Source organism: Motacilla alba, chromosome 1A (assembly GCF_015832195.1).
Source record: "Motacilla alba alba isolate MOTALB_02 chromosome 1A, Motacilla_alba_V1.0_pri, whole genome shotgun sequence".
NCBI lineage: Eukaryota > Metazoa > Chordata > Aves > Passeriformes > Motacillidae > Motacilla > Motacilla alba.
This window is the reverse complement of record NC_052031.1, coordinates 66,858,144-66,879,912: the sequence shown is the minus strand read 5'-3', so window position 1 is coordinate 66,879,912 and position 21,769 is coordinate 66,858,144. Positions and strand designations below refer to the sequence as shown.

General features: G+C 49.7%; 1 protein-coding gene across 4 annotated transcripts in view; it reads right to left on the bottom strand.

The window, feature by feature from the left end:
- Nucleotides 1-366: 366 nt before the first annotated feature.
- Nucleotides 367-21,769, bottom strand: part of WNT5B (Wnt family member 5B) — a 70,242-nt gene continuing 48,839 nt past the window's right edge. Inside the window, exons 1-5 of one of the 4 annotated variants that reach the window (XM_038154280.1) lie at nt 16,978-20,299; nt 16,171-16,301; nt 15,208-15,455; nt 8,926-9,218; nt 369-1,826 (exon numbers count right to left, since the gene is read on the bottom strand). In XM_038154280.1, the coding sequence (XP_038010208.1) occupies nt 1,368-1,826; nt 8,926-9,218; nt 15,208-15,455; nt 16,171-16,301; nt 16,978-17,103 (1,257 nt within the window). In that variant the 5' untranslated portion in view covers nt 17,104-20,299 and the 3' untranslated portion in view covers nt 369-1,367. Of the gene's footprint in view, nt 1,827-8,925; nt 9,219-15,207; nt 15,456-16,170; nt 16,949-16,977; nt 20,300-21,769 lie in introns of those variants that run through there. The other 3 variants (XM_038154279.1, XM_038154281.1, XM_038154282.1) reach the window with 3 other exon arrangements.

Here is a 21,769-nt window from a genome sequence, read left to right as displayed (position 1 = left end):
TTGGGAATTGGCTTCTCTTGATTGTTCTGACTGCAAATGAACTCTGCAGATGCTGAGAGGTACAGGAAATGTCTTGTGCTAGAAAGAGCATTTGCTCCCTGCTTTATGAATTGGATTGTACTAAAATCCCAATGTGGTAAGTCTGATTAGCAGCCTTTGGTAATGCCTCCTGCCCTGGTACAGTTTTATTACCAAGGAAAAACACAGAGAAGACTTCCATGGTGAACACACACCCACACCCTGGGAGCAAATGTTCCTGTGGTTAATGCCAGGGAAGAGCACAGCCCCTGCCCTCTGGAACACAGAGCAGCAAAGTAACAGAACCTCACCAAAAGAATGAAACAAAACAGGCATAGACACAAGTAACAGAGGGAAAGAAATGTCATTGAGGGGCATTTAATGTCAAAGAGAAACTGTGCAACTGGGCTGGCGGCGAGGAGGATTTAATAGAGCTGAACAAGGTGACCACCTGCAGCCACTTCAGAGAGGGGAACCAGCAGCAGGATGAGGAGTGCAGCTATGAGCATGTGTGTGTGTTTGTGTGCAACGCTTCTTTCCACTGACAAATATACTCTGCAAACACCCTTGGCACCAGCACCTTTTCCTCTCTATTGAAAAATTACGTTTCAGCATGGGATTTAAAGAAAAAATAAATCCCTCACACACACAGCCAGGTGGTTTGAGCTGGACAGATTTCCCTCAGCCCAGGTGGTACAGAGGAGCCAGGCGCTGGCTTCATGGCCACTCCCAGGCTGTGCACTGGTCAGCCACAGGTTGAACCTTCCTTCCTCACAACAGCAGGCTGTGAACTTTCCTCTAGCCCACTGTGGTCTGGGGAGCATCCAGGAATGGTTTACAAGACTGTGGCTTTTAAGCCATACTCACGTAGCCTTAGCTAACCTTCCCTCTAATAATGTGACAAAGCCCTTTGGAGGGACCAAGAATCAGTTCCAAATTTCCCAGTGCAGGATTTGCAATCTGAATGACTAGAACTCACCCATGACTGGCTGGAATTCCCAATGTGCAGTAACTGTTCCAAAATGCTGAGGTTTACTGATCAGAGAGAAGAAAGAACCCACTCCTCTTCTTCTCCCTGGCTTGCTTTCTGTAATGAAAGAGCACACGCTGGTGTGCTTTGCCAGCGCCTCCTCAGCTTCTTCACCCTGACTGGAGATGCACGCAAAGACAAAGTCCCCAGCAGAACCGAAGCAATGTCAAATTAGCTGGCCTGATGGGTGGGGAAATTTCAAAACCAAAATGTCTCTTAAATAAGCTTCTTTAATTATTATAATCTGTTTATTTATACAAATATAAAATATATTTATATAGATTTATATAATATAGATTTGTTGCTTTGGCAGCTCCTTTCATTTACAGACATACTGGTCAACGATCTCTGTGCACTTTTTACACTTGACATAACAGCACCAGTGGAACTTGCAGTGGCAGCGCTCCACCTGCACGCTCTTGAACTGGTCGTAGCCCCGGCCGCAGCACATCAGCTCGCAGCCATCCATGCCCTCCGAGGTCTTGTTGCACAGCCTGCCCTGGGTGCCCAGCGAGCCCGTGGTCTCGTTGCGGAGGCAATAGTCCGGGCTGGGGTCCACGTAGACCAGGTCCTCCTGGGTGGGCATGTTGAAGCGGTTGTTCACCAGCTCCAGCTTGCCCTTGCGGCTGATCCTCATGGCCGCGGCGCTGTCGTACTTCTCCTTCAGCAGGTCGCCCACCTTGCGGAAGTCGGCCAGCTGCAGCCAGCAGGTCTTGAGGCTGCACGAGCCCGACACGCCGTGGCACTTGCAGGCCACGTCTGCCAGCTTGTACACGGCCTGTGGGGAAAGAAATGCAATCAGGCAGGGCTGTGTTTATTCCTGCTGCACTGGCAGCTGGCTTAATTACAGCGAATTCATCGCACTCTCGGAGCTGCTTTGATTATCCCGCAATTTCTGTTGTTTCGCCCTTCAGAGGAGACAAAGGTCTTCTCCGCCCCCTGTTGTGACTGCTGCGTTCCTGTTCCCTAAGAATTTCTATTTCTGGTCACACTGCCTACAAACACGACTTCCTCACCCCACCTTCTTTCCCTCTGGCAGATTTCTGGCTTGAGAGCGGGGTCAAGAGCAGGAGAAAAAGAGAAGGAGCCCTCTTTGCGTGGACTCTGGAAATTCCCCACCTCACAGACCTCCACGGTGTGGCATGTTTTTCCCATTCAGTGCTGCAGAAAGGGAACACCTGGGAACCAGCCCATTTCCTACTACCCGCACCAGGAACCGACACTATCGTTACAGGGACACATCTGTATCCTTTGGAAACAAATCCAGGGACCCACGCCCTTTCCCGTCATCTGCCCCAGGAGGAGCTCGTCCAGGGGCAGTGTCCAGAGAGAAGCAGGCTGGGGTGGGGGTGCACAGGCAGACACATCTCCCTGGAAGGCAGCTCGAGGTGTTATGTGTTCAGGAACACATAATCATGGAATGTTTTTATTGAAGAGCTCTGGGTGTCAGGGGTACAGACCCAAATCTGACTCTGACATGGGTTCGGGATGAACATGTTTTTATACCTTTATCATTATGTAACTACATATTAATTATTAAACTTACGTTGTCCTAGTGTATACATTGATTTCATCTAAGCATGGATTTTTGTAATTTCTATCAAACCCCCTAACATTGTTTCCCATGATTCTTGTTGCGATTAAACAAAAATTATAGCCAATTACCAAACAATCATCGCATCTAACAATCGTATCATTTATCACAGTCATTAAATGATTATACAGGTGCAGCCTAACATTTTCTCAAGGCCCACCAGGCCTATCTTTCCTTTCTAACTTCCCTGAATACTCTATGATTTTAGAAACGTTTTATCCCTATACTATCAGAGGTGCTCCCCAGGCGTTCCTGGCAGCGCAGGGCTGAGCCAGGAGCCCTCGCTGCGTTCCTGCGCCATCTCGTGCCCAGCTCCCTCCACTAGCACGGCTGTCGCCAGGCAGAACAGCCAGGATTTCAACAGCACACGCAAGCTCCCCGTGCTGTCTGTTCCCAGACACTTCCAGCTATATTTTCAGGAGCCTGTGGGGGCTGCAGATGCAGCACACCCCTGGAAATCCAGCATCAAAGTTAGCGAAGAGTCTTGAAAATTCAGAGTGTAAAACACTCAGAGCGAGCACAGGAGGTGAAGGGAAACTCTCCTGTTTACTCTCCTCCTCCCCACACTAGCTGGGAGGTGAGAGAAATACTGAGAAATAAAAAAAACCAAAGAAAGTACACTGAAATGAAGGTCGGTTTGCCCTTCCCATTCATTTCAGAGACAGGTACAAAAATGCAATGCCACGTGAGCTTCTGTCAGCTCTGAGGCACTGACAGAGCTTGCAAAGCAGAGCTGGGCATTCCCTCACCATCAGAGCTACTCTGGGTTACAGCAGCTTAACCCCCAGCCCTGGGCTCATCATCCTCTCACCATCAGGCTCACATCTGCTCTCCCAAGCATCCTGCATCCTGCAGTGCTTCTGCCAGATCCTGCATGCCAACCAGAGATGTTTGGCATCAGCTGCAAAATCACCACCAGCTGTATCTGGTGGGGGAGAGCAAGGAGCACGAGAACAAAACAGGGTGCTCTGAAAGCAATGGCGATGTGTCTTCCAGCCAGGTTTTCTGCTGAAAAAAAGCAGCCAAACACAAAGGTTTCTTTTTTGCCTCACTCACTGACACAGAAGAAAGCTTCCCAGCTCTCTGCTTTCACGTGCCAAGATGATTAAGGCAATTGAGCATACTGCAAGCAAAACCTTCTGCCTACAACAACGTTCTGGACCAGCAGGGAGAGGTCAGAGTTCTCCTACAACGGGTTGCTCCTTGCCTAGCTAATGTCTAGTGCTTTTGACAGCTAGTGAAGATTCAATTTGGCTTAATGGCTAAATCACATGGAGGCCAATCCAGCTCCTGAGAAAGTCAATGGAGTGAGCCCTTAAAACAGAAAAGCTTTAGTCCTTCTCCTCAGAGCTCAATTTACCAAGGCAATCCCTCACGGTGCAACGTAACAGCTACAAGCTGGGAGTTAAGCACTTGTCTTGGATCAAGCTACAACTGCAGAGGACCAACCACACTGTTACTTAAGGATTCCTGCTGTACTATGACCAGACAGGCTACAGCTAAATTTCCTGAGCACCAGACACTTACTATATCCTCACTACACTGCCAGCCTGCTTGTTATAAGCCTGTGTTAGCACTTTTTGGTTATGGTTCTGTCAAATCCCAGGCCACTCATGCCTCCCTTGCCCTTGCACGTGTTTTTATAAAGTATTATGATTCTTCCTAATCCCGGGCTTTGTTCCTTTAGAAAAACACTGCAACTCAATCCCCTTCAGTTAATGTCATGGGAATGAGTTCACTCTGACTTGGCTTTAGGCAGCTGATGCTCAAAACATCTGGCCCATGTGGGCAGGAGCTGTTCTGGGGAAGGCGAGTGCCACCAGTGATCGCAGGTGAGCACGGTGCCACTCAGCCCCCCACAGCTCCCACCACCCACGTGCTGTGGAGCCAGCCACAGCTTCAGCTGCTGAATGACTCTCCCACTCTCCCCCTCCACTGCCCAGATGAGGAGAAAGCAGAGGAAATTGGAGAATTCCTCTCTGACCGGGCTCAGGTCAAGGTAGAGAATAACAGACCCCACAAGCAGTTCTGAGGGCAGGATCTGAGCGATGGCCATGCCACTTAAACAGGTTGAAAATGCCTCTAATGGAAGGGCTTTAAGCCCCTTCCCATAAGCCCAAGTTCTCTTCCAATTCTTTTTGTGCAGGAATGAGAGCAGGAGGAGAATTAATGGGTAATTCCTCTGTGGTCAATTAACCAGACCCCCTTCCAGGCTCTTCAGGCAGTGGCTGGAGTGACTGATGACTGAGGGCTGCCATATGCTGGCTGGGTAAACAGAGTGGGAGGACTGACTGCCACAGCCTGCCAGACAGAGCCACAGATAAGGAAGGGGGGCAATAAGAGAGGGTAATGGAGACCAGTTGGAAGAAAAGACAGATGGAAGGAAAGGACATATTGAGATAACAGGCAAAGACAAACAAACAGAAGCAATAAAGCCAGAAGCCACCACCACAAGGACTACCATGTGGAGTGACGGGGTGATGAGGTCAGGACTGCCTGAAAGATAAAAGACATCTGATTCCCTCCTGTCCCCGCCCAGCTCCTTCTGAGAGCCACAGAGAGAAGAGACAATCCTCTCTCCTGCCACCAGAGCTCCTCAGGATTCAAGGAGAACTTTCTCATTCATAGGAAACTGAGTGAAGGGACATGCCAAAAATGTGCCTATAAATCAGAAGGTATCAGCTGAAACCCTGGCTGTGAAAGCAGGGCAAGGCTGCAGCGGGGTGGCAGCTGGTGGAGACACTGCAGTGCTCACTGCACTGCACTCCAGTAGTCCTTTTCTTCCAGCATAAACTTCTGGCAATGAGGAGTTGCATATGCACCTTCCTACTTACAAAACCAGTATCTCAGAAGTTTAGGAATGCAGGACTAGACAGGACCTCCTGGGTTATAAAGTATGTCTTGCTATTGTAGGCACTGCTTCAAGTAACATTTTCTCTCAATGCATAGAATGCCCTTTTAAAAGCAATTAGATTTTCAGCCACCATTATTCTGATTGCCATTCCAACAATAAAGTATCTTTTTCTGATTTCCAGCCTGTATGTATTTACTTTATGCCCATTTGCTATTGTGCCAAATTGGCCTTTTGCTTAAAAAATACTTTTCCTTCCCTATTATTTCTCCCACGAACACAGACATCAGTCATATCCTCTCTCCACTTTCACTTTACTAGCCTAAATATGGCAAGCTGCTCTAGCACACTTTAAGAAAAGATTCCTATCCCTTGGGTCAGCCCTAACAAGCCTTTTCTAGTCTGAGGTCATTTTACTTGGGAATATGAGAACACACAATACTTTGGGGCCTCACGAGAGCTTAATACATGGCATTAGTATTCCCCCAAGTTGTATAAAAAGAGTTATGTCTGGTGTGTTACAGGATATTTACCACCTTCCAAGCCATATTACATCTGCAGCCATTTGCAGCCAACTGCTGCGACCAATTCTTTCCTACTCCTTTCCTAATGACTAAAGATGTATTTCATGCAAGGCCTCAAGTGATGGTCTTTATGTTGTTTTACTGAGTGTCACTAGCTGCTGTACAAAATTCAGATTCCCCTCTGTAGTCATAATACCTGCCACCTTTGCATCAACAGCAAAGTTCATCAGCCCATTCCTAGCACTTGTGTTGAGGCTCGGAAACAAAAATCCTAAGGGCAAGTCCTTGATGAGCTCTGCTAATCCAGCTCCATTCTTTCACACAACTTACTGACATCTTTCCTTGAAACAGTTTCTTATTCATCTCACAGCTACAGCAAATTTCCTTACATTTTGCAGTTTAACCAAGAACTTCCCATGGAAATACCTCAAATGTTTCACTGAAGTTCGCATAAATGTGATCTATCACATCTAGTCTGCTTTTAGAAAATCAGTGAGGTTCTAAATGATTGTGAGATCAAGCTTTGAAAAAGTCTTCTCAAATTATTTCCTATTTTCCTCTGAGATACCCAGTGTCCCCCACCCCGACTCGAAGCCCCAGGAAAAGCACTCACTCACTTTGGGTACCAAAACTTCTCTGCTTTTAGACTCAGCCCCATCCTCACTGGCTGTCTCCTTTCTTCCAATCTCCTCCAGTGTGCAAAGTTTAGGAAACTTCTGCTGTTTATTTTATTAGCCTTTTCAAGGTCTGACGCAGCATGAGTTTTACTGTTCTCACCTCCTCTTTACACTTCTTGACCTCTAAGAAAGAGCTTTTCATTATTTATTTGCTATGGCTTTTTTTTTTTTCCCTCCACTGTTCGTAGGCTCTTGATCTATTCCTAACAGCATCTCTGTGGCAGTTATTCATTCAGTGAGGTCTGGATATTCTTCCTACAACCTTTTTTCTCTTGTTGGCATGCAGAGTTGTAATGGCTTTAGCATCTTGGACTTGAAAAAGTTCCAGACCTCCTCCATATCCAGTTCCTCAGCTGAGCTTATTAACCAGCTCCCTTAGTTTATCAGAGGGTTTTTGTTTGGTTTTGTTTGTTGTTTTTTTTTTTAATCCACAAGCTTAATTACACACTGGTTTATACTTCCCTTTAATTTAATCTAATCTAAATTACTTGTGTTCATTTAAGCTATGTTACTGCAGCTCACCTGGCACCCCAGACTAGGGGCCACACTCTGTCTCTTGACCCCTCAAGGCTGTTGGAGTCTCGTGTTCACTCCCTGCTTTAGGCAGGTATTTATTTATCTGTAGTACAAGTTCATGCTCCAGACATGTAGGATGTCCAAAGCAAGTAATTCAGAAAAGAATGTCACATTCAGGCTACTACCCCACCACACACAACCCCCATTTCCTAAGCAAATTCAAAGCCTCTGCCCATCCAAGCCAAAAAAATCCCCAATCCCAAACCAAAACTCAGTGAGTTATACAAGTTATACAAATCCAGTTTTTCACCTACTGCAAATTTACCCCGATTTGGTTTTGCAAAAGAACCATGAAGTACTTGCAATGCTTCAACCTACCACACCAAAAAAAATGGAACAAATCATCTTTGGTGTCAAAATGAAGCTTAAATTACAAGCAGAAAAGACAGACATCCAAGGGAAAGAGAAAGATAATTCAGTAACAATTAGAAGTAAGAAAGGGAAGAAAATTGATAAGGAAACTAAGGATATTAGTTAGGAATGTGCAGAAGAGCAAGACTAAGTACACTTAATGGGATTTTTTAACATGAATTAGAAATAAAATTACCCTTTGAAAAGCTTACTTCTAGAGAAGAATGATAAAAATTTAAAACACCCTGGGGAAAATGCACAAATGTTCAAGTTAGTATTCCTGCTCTACTTTTGGAAAGAGGCAGGATTACACAGCTGCACTACATATGAATGATGCTACACCTTCCAGGCTATTAATCAGAGACAGAGGAATTGTGTGAAAAGCAAAAGTGCATACACTGAATGCATGCAAAAGGGGTATGGGAAAATTGGAAAGGGTACACTAAAGTGACAGGAAAATGATTTGATGGCTGATGAGAACCTCTGAAAGGGAAAGAATCTTCAGTGCTCAGTCTAGTTTGTCAAGAAAGAATGGAGAATAAATTACAGTAGATAAATACTTGTATGCCAAGGAAATTCTGATTACTGAAGAGGGTTTTGGATTTAGCTGTAAAAGTCAGAAAAAGAACTGACTGGAAGCCAGTGTCAGATAAATACAAATGATAATTAGGTTCAGAGTTGAAACAGTCATTAATGCTGGTATCATACTACAAAGGGGAGTGATGGATTCTCCATCCCTAGGGGTCCTCAGATCAAAAGTGTGAATCTTCTCAGAAAATGTTTGCCACCTAAATGCAAACTATTTATTGTGCCCAGTGCCAAGGTAACTGAACAGGGCCTGAGTTTCAGAGATATCCAGGCTCCTGGCCTTACATTCCCAAAAATCTAAATGATGGTAGTAGAAGACAACTCTACATGCCAAAAGATTCTTCTTTTCACCACCAGCCTGTTACTCTCAGAGCTCTGGGAAGCTAATTTCTTAGACATAAACCTTAAAAATGGGCCATAAAAGCACCTAGCTTATTTAGAAAGGGCTTAAATGTCAACATATGTGTGCCACACAGTATCTCAAGAGAGCCCAAAATTCACTGGCTTTAGCTGGCAACAGAAGCCTGACATTAAAACCAGAATACTGTCAACACTGTCTGTAATATTCACAAAAATGCAGAAAACGTGACTGTATGCTTTTACTGGGGCATCACTGGATTATCCCCCATCAAACCCCCACAGAATTTGATATCCAGCTACCCCCAAGCCTTCTGACTCTCTCTCTGAGAAAAAAAAAGGGCCAGCACCGCTCTTACCCTGCGGCCAGCCTCGTTGTTCTGCAGGTTCATCAGCATGCGAGCCTGCTCCTCCGAACCCCGCACGTAGTTCTTCTCCCTCTCCTTGGCGTCCACGAACTCCTTGGCGAAGCGGTAGCCGTACTCCACGTTGTCCCCGCAGCCGCCCCACAGCCAGTCCCGGGGCAGGTCCTTGGGCCGGGCGGTGCGGCTGCAGCCGCAGCTGGACAGCTCGCCCTCGCGGCACGCGCGGCTGATGGCGTTCACCACGCCGGCCGCGCTCACCGCGTAGGTGAAAGCGGTCTCTCGGCTACCTGGGAGAGAGAGAGGGGGGAGAGCAAGTTAACCTCACGTAGGTCTCATTCTGTGTGCTACACACAGCCAGGAGCACGCAAACGGGCTCCACGGAATTCCTGAAGGGTGGCTGTGCTGAGCGGGGGTCGGTCTCTTTCTCCAGGCAACAACAGACAGAACAAGAGGACGCAGTCTCAAGCTGCGCCAAGGGAGATACAGGCTAGAATTAAGGAGGAAGTTTTTCACAGAAAGAGTGGTCAAATACTGGAATCATCTGCCCAGGGAGGTGGTGGAGTCACCATCCCTGGATGTGTTTAAAAATAGACTGGATGTGGCACTTGGTGCCATGATCTAGTTGAGGTGTTAGAACATGGGCTGGACTCGATGATCTTAAAGGTCTCTTCCAACCTAGAAATTCTGTGATTTAGTGGAACTAAAGGACACGATGGTCAAGGGCAAGGGCTCCATCCTGTTCTGGATAGCAACTCCAGAGGCAGGGACTGCTCATCCTCTTTCCCCTTCACTTATCCTTTCCTTCTAACCTAGAGGAAACTCTAAACCAGCAGAAGGGTTGCTCACTTGCTGAAAATACAGCTGCTGACTTAGCCATTGTGTTTGCCAATAATCATTAAGAACAAGTAATGAGGTTGGGTCTGTGCAAAAGGAGAACTCTGCTTAAGCCAGTTAGTGCTCTGGAATGGCTTTCATTAAATTGGGACATGCAGACTTTGGGGGCTCCTCTTCATTGGACTTACTTTATTTTACCCAAGGTCAGCTGAAAATTATTTGTAGATAGAGTGAAGGAAACTCATTTTTACACTGCAACATCAAGGCAGGGGCTCTTCCACTGCCTGCAGAACCACGGTGCTGGAAGAAGTAAAACTCCCATGTAGACCGTAATAAATAAAAAGACTTTTCCATTAGCAGGTTTACTAGGGACTGCCCTGCTTGGCGTGCATGCCCTACGCAGCCAAGCAGCTGGATCAGGTCTCAGCTCGGTATTCCTGGCAGGAATTCAGCCCCACTGTGACCGGGGCACCAGCACAGCCAGAGCACTGCACGAGGCCAGCACCACGAGTGCTGAGTGTCTGCAGAGAGGGAGAGGGACAAGGAGGCAATTCACACCTGCACTCCCACCACATGTCTAATAAATAGCTGAACCAACACCTTCAGAGCCATTGAGCTCATCACCAAACTTGCAGGTGATAAAAAGAACAACTGCCAAAGCCTCATTAGAATAAGCAATCTAATTGTGAAGGGCTACTTACACCAAACCCCAGCAAAGATGCTCTCAAGCAAATTTTGCTGACTTCAAAGGGCAGATCCTCAAAGCATAGTTTATCACCAGCTCAGGAGGCTCTCAGTGCCAGCTCCCTCAGCAGGGCTGAGCTGACGCATTTGGTGTGCTCTTGTTCCAATTTGCACGTGCTGACAATCCCTAATTAATAGCAGCTTATCACCAGCTTAGTGGTAATGACCCAAGACAAAGGCAAGGCTGTAAATGGCCTCCACCTGGCAGAAAAACTTTAGATTTTTTTTACCCCACCTAAACGAGAGATGAACACTAAGGGTTTCTCTTCTGGAACACAGCTGATAAAATGCTACAGGACACATAACACAGAAGGGGGGTCTTTACTCGCAGGTCATTAGAAGAGACCTATGCTCACCAAACCTCCCTGGTCCAAGAGGTACAGAGGAGTGACTCCTAGTTAAGGCAACTCAGATGACACTGGCCTGTAAGGGAGTCAGGGTAATTCTTCAGTAACCAAAATTAAGCTTTTACTCATTTAGTTTGTTTTCCATGTTAAACTAAACCATGGGTTTAGTTTAAACTAACATGGGTTAGTTTTGTCCCTACCTGTATGGAGAAAGCCCTGAGGACACACCAATCATCCTTTTGAAGGAGAGGACTTCCCTGTCTATAGAGATCAAAATACACGCACAGGAAAGGACCTCACACTGTGACAGCTTGTGCAACAGAGACTGCATGACTCCAGGTGCTTAGCATCCTTACAGCCTGACTGAGATCCCTGAAAAGACACTGGGATTTACACTTTTACTCTCCACATTTTAACTATCTCCACCTGTCAGATGTAGCAGCACAACTCAGTGTGCAGCCCCTGCATCTGCACGAGTTGTTCAGGCTGCTGAGGATGGTGGTGAGACAAGAGGCTGGAACAAGTCACAGCAGGGTGGGGTTCCCTCCACACAAAGCAAATACTTGGAAAAGTACTCGAGTTTTCGCTCGTCCTCTCAAAGTTCAGCCCTGTCCTGCACCTCTGCTGCCGTCTCCAAGGACTGGGGTTTTATTCCCGAATTGGTTCTGGCCTCTCCCCCATGGCTGCGGGCCCCGGGAGCTGTGCCCGGCGGCGGGGAGCTCGGCGGAGCTCTGCTGCCCTCCTGTGCCCGCCCGCCGGGGAGCGGGGATGCGGCTCCCGGGGCACCGCCGGGGATGCGGCTGCTCCCGGGGCACCGCTGGGGATGCGGCTCCCGGGGCACCGCCGGGGATGCGGCTGCTCCCGGGGCACCGCTGGAGATGCGGCTGCTCCCGGGGCACCGCCGGGGATGCGGCTGCTCCCGGGGCACCGCCCGGGATGCGGCTCTCGGGGCACAGCCGGGGATGCGCCTCCCGGGGCACCCAGGCAGGGCTCGGCTCCCAGGGCTCGCCTCCCTGGAGCTGCTCGAGAAGGAAATGGGAGAAGAACGCACCCCCCGTCGGGCACACAAAAGTGTGTCGCTTCAACTTTTTTTAATGAAAAAAGTTCTCGTTTCAGCTCGTTGTTTTTAAAAGCATTACCCCAAAGTTTGTAGATCTCGAAGAAAAACAAGAGGAAAAAAAAAATCTCTTTGTTCTCTGCTTTTATGACTGCCTTTTTTTTCTCCCCTCTTTTAGCATTTGAAAGGGCAGAAGAGATAAGATCTTTGGCTCCAGAAATGACTGGACTAACCTGGAAACCCCAGCCTTGCATTTAGGATTCCTCTGGAGGAGATATGTTCTCTCCTCCCCTGAGGAAATTCTAACATGACCTTTTGGGGTGCTCTGTCCTCTCCCCCTCATAAATGCAGCAGTAAGGAATGTGTCTGTATATAATGTATAGAGCTATATATACACACACGTGCAGTCTAAAACCTGTATTGACAGAACAGGAAGCAACTTTGGGAGGATAATTTTTTACATCATTATATATTGTTACTGAATAAACTCCATTTAAAAGCTAGGAGGAAGTCTCATAACAACACACACACTAGGAAAAAACAACACTCCAAAGCAGCCTACTTCAGGGCTACGGGTGCCCCTCCAAAAGCTTTGTATCACTGGACTGCCTCACTCCCATGAAAAGCACAAAATGAAGGTGTAATGATTAAACACAGACCAACCAGCTCTCCTGTTCCTGAGCAGAGTCAAGTTCTGTGAAGGGGAAAGGAAACTGATCTTCCAGGTTTCTAAGTGCTCTCACACGGATCTCCCAGGCTTTGGCCAAGTCAGGTTCTCCTCCCCTCTCACAATCTGGTGCAGCTCCAGAAATCACTTAATATGTGCCATGCTCACATCGGTGGGTGGGCAGCAAGGGTTGTTGGCACACTATGCACCTTCTGGGTCCTTCTTATCTCCCTTCCTCTCCCTCTCCACAGCAATCTGGCATGTCTGTGCACTCTTGCAGATATTCTGGTCTCCAGACCTTTCTCGTGCCATTGGCACAGAGTACAGAAAAAGGGCTGTGGTCCAGATTTGGGGCTCAGAGGTTGAAAACAGGAGACAGACACACAGTAGGAACCCAGGGAAGAATGACTCTGGCATAACCTAAGAGATTGAAAGGCTTTGTCTTCTTCCCCAGTATGGAAAATCTATTTGCTGCAATGATAAGCAATGACTCATTACAGTGTAGGAAAATGTAAAAGCGGAAGGTGAGGCTATAAAAAAAGAGGAGAGGCAGCATCTCCCTCCACAGCAGCTTATCACTGACACAGATAACAGCCATGAATCACCCAAGATCCTGGAATACCCCAGGACACCTTTAGTGACATTTTTCTTTTGCGCAGTCTGGTGCTGGAGCATGAACACCTGAATGTGCTCTAACCGACCAGAGAATGGTTCCAAAACTCTGTTGGGATGGGTTTGCAAAGAGTGGGCAACTGCGGGCAGCCACCTCAGACACTGCCACCAGCAGATTCCTACCACAGATACAACAGCACTCAAAAAATGCATGCGCACACAAACCAAATGGCAGGAGCAGGACTAGTGGCCATACCCATCACACACCTACAACAACTCTGCCTTCACCAAAACACAAAGAAATCTACTCTCAATCTTAACTCATAGGATCAAATTAATTCAGAAATCCTTCCACTTCCACTATCCACTCTAGGTCCTTCTTCCTCCACACATTCTGACTCTTACTGACAGCTTTTCATCCTTCAGCTCTGATCTCTGCTCTCTCCTACTACACCCTTACTTCTCTTTTCCACATGTGGACCCTCTCACTGCACTAACCCAGAGTTGCAGGAAGCTACTGGAGAAGGAGGATTGCTCCAAAAGGGAAGATTCCTACTTTATTGCATCCTTGTGGAGTCACAAGTATTTCTTTGGGAATTTGAAATTTACAGCATTCTTTAGGAGAAGTTACACGTGAGGGAGTGACATCAGAAAGGAGAGATGGAGGTGTATTTTCTGTCCTTTGGTGGATGAAATTTCAGTTTTCATCCCCCGAAGCACAAGTTTTAACAATCTGGGATTGCATGCAACCCCATCTGGCCACCACCCTTGCTATCAGAAAGTGAGAGATCAAGGATGCACAGATGCCTTGGATGTGTGTCAGGAACTGCAAGTATTTCCAGGAAACGCCATGTCCCAGGGGAGCACCCCAGAGAAGAACTGTTGGGGTATGAGCTGGGCAGAAAGGGAGGAATTAGAACAGCTCTGGTGTGCTGAATTAGGAATTCTGCAAGATCGAGTAACACGTGCAGAAATATCCCTAGAATTCTCTAGGGTGACACACGAATTTCAGGATCAAACAGAAGAGATCACAGGACTTTGTGCCCTATCTCTTAAACGCCCCAGAGGTATTAAAGATGCGTTGTCTCTCCGTGTCCTGCTGCTTATGCAGTTCTTTTGAGAGTGAAGCCAAAACCAGTGTGAGCAATACTGTGGCCACAGGAGCTGAAGGTCTTTTTCCATCCCTCGAGTTCACAACCGAGAAATAGTTCTGATTCTTCTGTGTAAATGATTGGCTTTGTGGGTGGGAAACAAAACCTTCAGACAGGGGTTGTGGAGAGTGAGGGAGTGAGGGAGTGTGTGTGTGTGTGTGTGGCTGTTTTAACACCTTTTCTTTATTGGCCTGGCTGTCGGACATATCAAACCGAGCCCGGATTTCTCAGTTTCTTGCCATCAGATGACTGCATTTCAAAAGGAGCTGGGACAATGTAGCTAGGTCACACCTCAATTCAAGTGCAGCAATGGCCTGTCAATGTGCCTTTTACGGCCAGCAGGGCAGGAATTATAAAAATCTCTTGGGTTTACACAGAAAGTGGCAGTACGGGGAAGTGGGGGAATTTCCATGCCCGGAGAGTCCATATTTCCCACATCTCAGGGCTGCATTCCCTGTCTGAGATGTTGGGAACGATAACACGGGGCCATTGTTCCTGCCTCCAGCTTCTTCCCTCATTACCTTTAAAGAAGCACACCAAAGAGAGGCAGCCCCCCTCTTCCTGACCTTCCCGTGCTCCCCCTAAAAGAAACTGCGTCCCCCTCGCCCCCCCCCGCTGGCTCCTGCTGTGGCCGAGGAGCATCGGTGCCACCAGGCAGGCACAGGCAGCTCGCAGGCAGCACTCGGGCAGCGCCTGCACACCAGGGAATGGGAAAGATCGCTAAAGGCGGCTTTAGGAGCCGCGCTAATGGGGCTCATCACTCCTGCGTGTGCATTTGAAGGACGGGACAGAGGGACAGAGCGGCCTGCGCCCAGCACGTCCCTGTACTGCTGGGTGTACTTCTGTACTTCCAGGTGCTCCTACCTATTTTCATGACCCTCCCAAAGACGGAAGTGTTATCCACCGTGCTGCAGTTCCACCGCCGCTGCCGAAACTGGTACTGGCACTCCTTGATGGCGCTGCGGGCCCCTTCCCCGATGAACACCATGTGCTCCTGGTAGAGCTGGCAGAGCTTGCGCTGCCCGGGGGACAGCCCCGGCAGCTGGCTGCACACCGGCTGGGCGCCGATGATGTACATCTCAGGCCTCTGGATGGGGTTCATGGCCAAAGACCTACGATGAGAAAAACACATCCCAGGGAGTGTGGAGGGAGAGGCCCCTCCGCGAAGCGCCCGACACCTCTCCCCACCGGCCCAGCCCAGCCCGGCCCAGCCCAGCCCCGCTCCGGGAGCCCGGGAGCATTTCTCATGTCAGCTGCCTCCCTCCACAGCTCTGCCAGATGCGAGGCTTTTCCAGGGCGCTTTAGCGGGAGTAACACTGTTCGTTTGTAACCCGAGTTTAAACACAGAGGACACCCGGGATGGGGAGGGGGCAGAGAGAAAGCTCAGCACTTTCCCTGCAGAAGAAAGCCAGCAGCTATTTTACACAGCGCCAGCGAGCGATGCCTGCCTTGGAGCCAGGCTATTTTCCGCTCTTCGGGGGAAGGGGCTCCGCGGCTGCTCCCAGGGCTTTTGGCAGCGGGTAGGAAACCTTACCCATCCACTCCCTACGCATTCCCTACATCCTAAAGCCCGGACGGCATTTCAGCGAGCCCGTACAAAAGGAGCCCAGAAATGCCTGGAGGAGAGGGGCTGAGTCCCACCACTCCCGAAACTGCGCAGAGACAGCGGGAGGGGGGAAACCTGTAGAGAAGCGAGCTGCTGCGAAAGAAGCCCGGCAGGCAGGGAAGTTCCCGCGGAGGGCGCGGGGCAGGAGCAGCCGCACGGCTCGGACGGTCCCGGTCCCCGGCCCGCGGCGGACAAAGGCGCCGCCGGCTCCCCTCACTTACCACCAGGAGTTGGCGTCGGCCACTGGCGAGGTGCAGCTGCAGAGGAGCGCGGCGGCGAGGGCCAGCCTCGGCCCGGTCATGGTGGGCTGCGGGGGCAGCCCCCGCGGAGCCGGCCGCCGGGACGGGGCGCCCTGCGGAGAAGCGCCGAGGAGAAGCCCTGGAGCGGGGCCTGCGAGCGGCGGGGGCGCGGCGAGCTCAGCCCGGCTGCCGCCCCCTCCCACCCCGCAGGACCCTCCCCCGGCCGCCGCCTCCCGGGGGCTCCGGCGGCGGCCCTGCCTCCCGCCCGCCCCCGGCCCCGGGGCAGGGGCCGCGCTGCCGGGGCTCCGCCGCCGCCGCCGGAGCCTCCCCGTCCGGCCCGGGGGGAGCGCACAGACGGCAGGGCTGTTCTCGCCTTTGCGGGCGTCGGGAGGGTCTCCCGGAGCCTCCGGGCAGCCCCCGTCTCCGGGAGCCTTGGAAGCGCGCCCCGGTCCGGCCGTGCCGGGAGCCCCGCGGCCGCAGGTGTGCGGGGAGCCGGCGGGGCACATCAAAGCGCCGCGCTGGCCCCGCTGCCTTTGTAATGCAGAGGCGGCTCGGAAATGAGCGGCCCCCTCCCCAGAACGGCCTCCGAAGGGCCCCACGCCACGGCCCCAGCCCCGTGCCCCGGGCGGGGGGCCTGCGAGGCTCGGCCGGGCCGCCAGCGACGAGTGCAGACAGGGCTGGCACCGGAGCCTAATGCCTTTATGGGCAGGGGAGGCGGACGGGAGAAAAGCTTCGAAGGCTCATCTTGTCCAAACACCCTCTCCCTTCCCCACTGGAGTCACCGCGAACCTCAAAGGCAGGGCAATCCGGCAGCTCCTCAGCCCTGTCTCTCCTGGACACCGGCAGAAAGCAAATGCTGGCGTCCCGCACCGTGCAGGTACTTCTGACGCGCTCCTCACACCCTGCCTCCTTCATGTCGTAGGGAAACAGCCACCTTATCACACCATCGACGCTGCCTCCATCTCTACAAGGCTTCCCACTGTCCCGTCCTACCCTGCACCACACGCTTCACACCTCTCTTCCACGGAAAAATGCCCCTCCTGCCCCAGCCTCCTCAGCAGGCCTGCTGTCCCCCCAGCCCTGCCCCTGCAGCAGCGGGTCCCCAAAGGCAGGCTGGACGTGCGAGTCCCCCCAGGCTGCGGGGCACACGAGTACCCAGCCTTGCCGTCTGCCTTGCGAGCAGCACCCGAGACATGAATCACCGGCCTCGGCAGCTCAGACTGCTGAAGTATATTTTTTATCGAATTCCTCGCACCCGCCACGGTGGACTTGCTGTGTTTGTTTGCAGCACGCTTCGCTTCCTCCCCCATCCAGATGTGCTGTACCTGCAGCTGGTGGCCCATCTCACCTGGCAGGCAGATGTGGGGCTGCAAGTGCCAGAATTAGCCTCAGGACAAAAAAGCCTTGTGTGACCCAGCACCTCAGTGGGAGGGGAATTTTACTGCTTGGGCACAGCAGGATCCATGTCTGAAGAAAACAGGGTGACTTTATTCACATCTTCTATATCCTCCCTTTTCCTCCTCCCACAGCCACGAGCGTGACGGAGGGATGGCGAGGTGTATGTGTGTATAGCCACGCATACATGTTTTGGGTCTGTTTCTATAGGGAATAGACAGAATGGAAAGTTTATCTCCCCAAGTCTGGGGAGGAAGGAAGTTATGTATGGATGAATGGCTTTTCCATGACAAACAATGAGTCTGCACAGACATGGTGTGATGTCACCTAAAGAATTTCCAAGCCAGCCTCAGATACAGAAAACCTTTTCGCTGGCAGAGATGAGAGCGTCCCACCTTTCCATCTCGCCACAGCCAGAAAGAAGAACTAGGGCAAGGGGAAAAAAATAAAAGCCCTCACTGTCTCACACACACACAAGGCATGTGCCGTGTAAATAGATGACATGATGGGAGAAGTGTATCTCCAAGCTTTACCCTCACCCTGCGGATTCTGAGAAAGGAGTAAACCATGGCGAGCCGCCCGGGTGCCTCTCCCAGCCAGAAATGTGAGACGGCAGCAGCTGATGAGGCAGTTCCACAAATACAGGTGATGTCAATGTCCGTGTGAGCTTCTCTGAGCACATGTGCGCAGTCGCAGCGCTCACAGGGCAGCCGGGACACAGCACAGGCAGCCCTGCACTGGTGACCCACTGACAGCACCACGGCATGGTGGAAACCAAAACCTTTCCAGCTGGGAAAGCCTGGGAGATGCTCACGTGAAACTTGGTCCAGAAACACACGGCATTAATGGTGTATCTCATTTTGAGTATTAATATGCACAGGCAGACGATGATTAACAACAGTGAAGTGTTAGAATGCTGCTGGTAGCAACCTGACTGCCAACGAGCACAAGCAAGAGCTTGTCATCTTATTTTGAAACACAAGACATAAGTATTGCTGTATGGGATAAGATGGCTTAGGCAGCCAGCCTAATATCCTGTCAAAGGTAGCAACTAAAGGAGTTCCTTCAGCAGGAGAGGTCTCAAACTCTGAATTCTACCTAAAATCTGCTGCTGGTGAAAGCAACTGCCATTGAGCTAATATGTGAATTATGGAAGTGAGTAATTTTTAAGGTGCTGGAAATAATTTTTTCACTGGCTGTGTTTATGACTTCAGATAAAGTGATAATAGCAGGTGAGGCATTGCTGCAGGGATTTAGGCTCAGCCAGCAACTTCCACACCAAAAGCTGAAAAGCACTTGGCTGGTGGTCTGAAGAATATGGTCTTCCCCTCTTGCATCTGTTTCTACTTGCCACCAAAATCCTGAATGCGAGGTTTTGATTTTGTAAATAAAAAGCTTGGGTTATTTTTTAAGCCCAACTACAGGATTGGTTCAAACAGCTTTGAGAAGTTGTTTGCTCAAGAAGGGCTGGGTAGGAGACATCAGTGAAATTCTGTGAGGATGAGAGGTGGGGTGAAGCGGGCCTGTTGTTGGGCTGGGATGAACGGAGTCAGCGAAACATTAGGTAGGACAGCCCAACCTCACTGCAGGCAGACCCCTCACCCCACCTGGCCATCCCTGTCCATCCTTCCCCATCCAAATGACTCCCGCTTTCACCTCAAACCAGCAGCAGCCCACTTACACCAACTCAGACCACTCCTGCTACACTAGGAGGAGGAAGAAGAGCAGGAGGAAGACCTCAAAAACCACAGGTTGCTATTACTTCTGTGGAAAAAGGTCCCATCCCACCCCTTCCAGTGAGTATGGATCACTCAAACAGCAGAAGTGAACCTGCTTGAGCACTGCAGGTCTGATGCTTGCACCCAGAGCGCTAAGGATCACCTGGTCCAAGTAAGGAGCTGTTGGCTGAAAACAGGACATGAATCTCAACCTTTAGACTAAAGGTCTAATGCTTCTAAGAGGGCAGAGCAGCGGCAGCAAGCCTTCATCTTAGTAAGCCTTGGCATTCTGCTGCATTCAACAGTCTGCTGCCCTAGGCAACTGTCTCCTGTGTTGGCTGGCTGCCTGAAATTTGTACCTGTGTTTGCCTTTGTTAGCTTTTCAGAGGTGACAACTGTTCATGAAGCATAAATTTACACATCCAGTTTCCAAAGCCACAGTGAAGCAAATGGAGAGCTATCACTGCTTTCTCAACACTGTCCCTGCCATGTTGGCTGGAGGGAAGCTGCAAGACTCCAAGAAAGGGAGGTCACGTCCATGAGATCATTTGCAAAGATTTGGCAGACCGTGAAAAGAGTTGAACCCTTGCTGGAAGCCAGCCCTGATAAATGAGAAAGGGAGGGTTACTCATGCAAATTCCTTGTCCTACCCTTATTGTTTCTTAAAAATTCAGGATGTCCCCAAATGTGACACAGATCTTTATCTAGTACTAGAAGGAGTGTTGGAAGAAAACATCACTTCCACGTAACTCCAGCGTTCCTCATTTCTGCAACTTGTCTGATTTCTTCTGGTCAGGGGAGAACTGGACATACATTCTTGCTGTAATGATCAAGAGCTTGAGTTCCTGTTTATTCTTGCAGCTTGACTGGAGTTCAATGCTTGCTTTTAATGCCTCACAATGCCCAGTGCATCCAGAAACACTTATTGCTTTCTCTGACACAAGACACTTCTCAAGATGCGAAGGATATTCACTGGAGTCTCCTCTGCTTAAGCAGCCAGTAGAGATGCACTGCCCAATGTCATGGTTTAACCCCTCTTCCTCCTCCTCCTCCTCCTCCTCCTTGCCCCAGCTTGCATTGCTGAGCACAACTTCATGTGGTCTGGGGTATCCTTTGGGTGGGTTGGGATCAGCTGTCCTGGCTTTAATCCCTCCCAACTCCTTGTGCACCCCCAGCCCACTCACTGGCAGGGTGGGGTGACAGGCAGGAAAGGCCTTGACTCTGAGCAAGCCCTGCTCAGCAATAACCAAAATATCCCTGAGTTATCAACAGTGTTTTCAGCCCAAATCCAAAACACAGCCCCATACCAGCTACTATGACGAAAATTAACTTTACTCCAGCCAAAACCAGCACACCCAGGAAGAAGGCTTTCCATGTGCTGCTCCAAGGGAAATCCCTGCCCTCTGGTTCTGTGCCATGGACCTACTGCTGACAGCATCAAGAGATGTATCATAACGTCCTGCTATCCATCTGCTTCTGGCAGACAGGCTTTAACCACAGCTCTTACTAAGACTTCAGGAATCTCATTAAAGTCACATACTTGCCCATTCAGCTGAACCAGTTTTAGAGGGAGTGTAGATTAAAAAAAAAAAAAAAAAAAAGAAAAAGAAAAAAAAAAGCCAAAATCACTTGAAGGTAAATTGCAGTCTTCACACAGAAACCTAAATCATCTTTTATCTCACCACACCCTGACTAGTCTGGTTCTGTGCTGCTCCCCTGCTGCCAGCCTGTCCTCTCTCAGCACTGTACCACCACATTGCTGTGCTGGTGTCAACCTTCCCAGATCTTAATGCATTCATTTATTTGTATTCCAATTATTACTTAACCAGCAACTGGAGCCACCTCCATCGGTCCAGACACAGCTGGGGTGTCACAGAAGGTGTAATGAAACCTCCTTAAAGTATCCCAGTATATCAGTCCTTCATGTCTGCCCTTTTGTCTTGACATTGCCTCGCCTCACTGAATTGTTACGCACTGTCTGTCTCTGCTGGAAAGGCAGATTATTTCTGCTTATATCCTGCTTGTTTCTTTTGGTACTTACAGGCTCGGTTTTATCTCCTGATGTGCTCATGCAGTACCTTTTTCTGCATCTCATCACCTGTCACCCCTGCTGACAGATCCAGATTTCCTTTCACCACTACCTTGCCCTTTCATTTTTCCATGACTCCCCTGGCCAATGACATCCAGCCTCACTGTCACCAGGGCATGTAGTGCAGCAAATGCCAAGATATACCTGCCAGTCTCAGCAGACTCAGTGACAGCTGTCCCTGAAGTGCCTCACGAGGGAGAGCAAGAATGGAGGAAGCTTGCTAGTAAAGCAGAAGTACCAGACAACAAAACCAGCCAGATACTAAACATTTTTGCCTTTTAAAACCAGAATATGTACACAGGATAATGATTATATGAATAAAGCAATTTCTCATTTGTGAAAGATACAAAATATATGTGTAGCCTAATGAACATTGTCA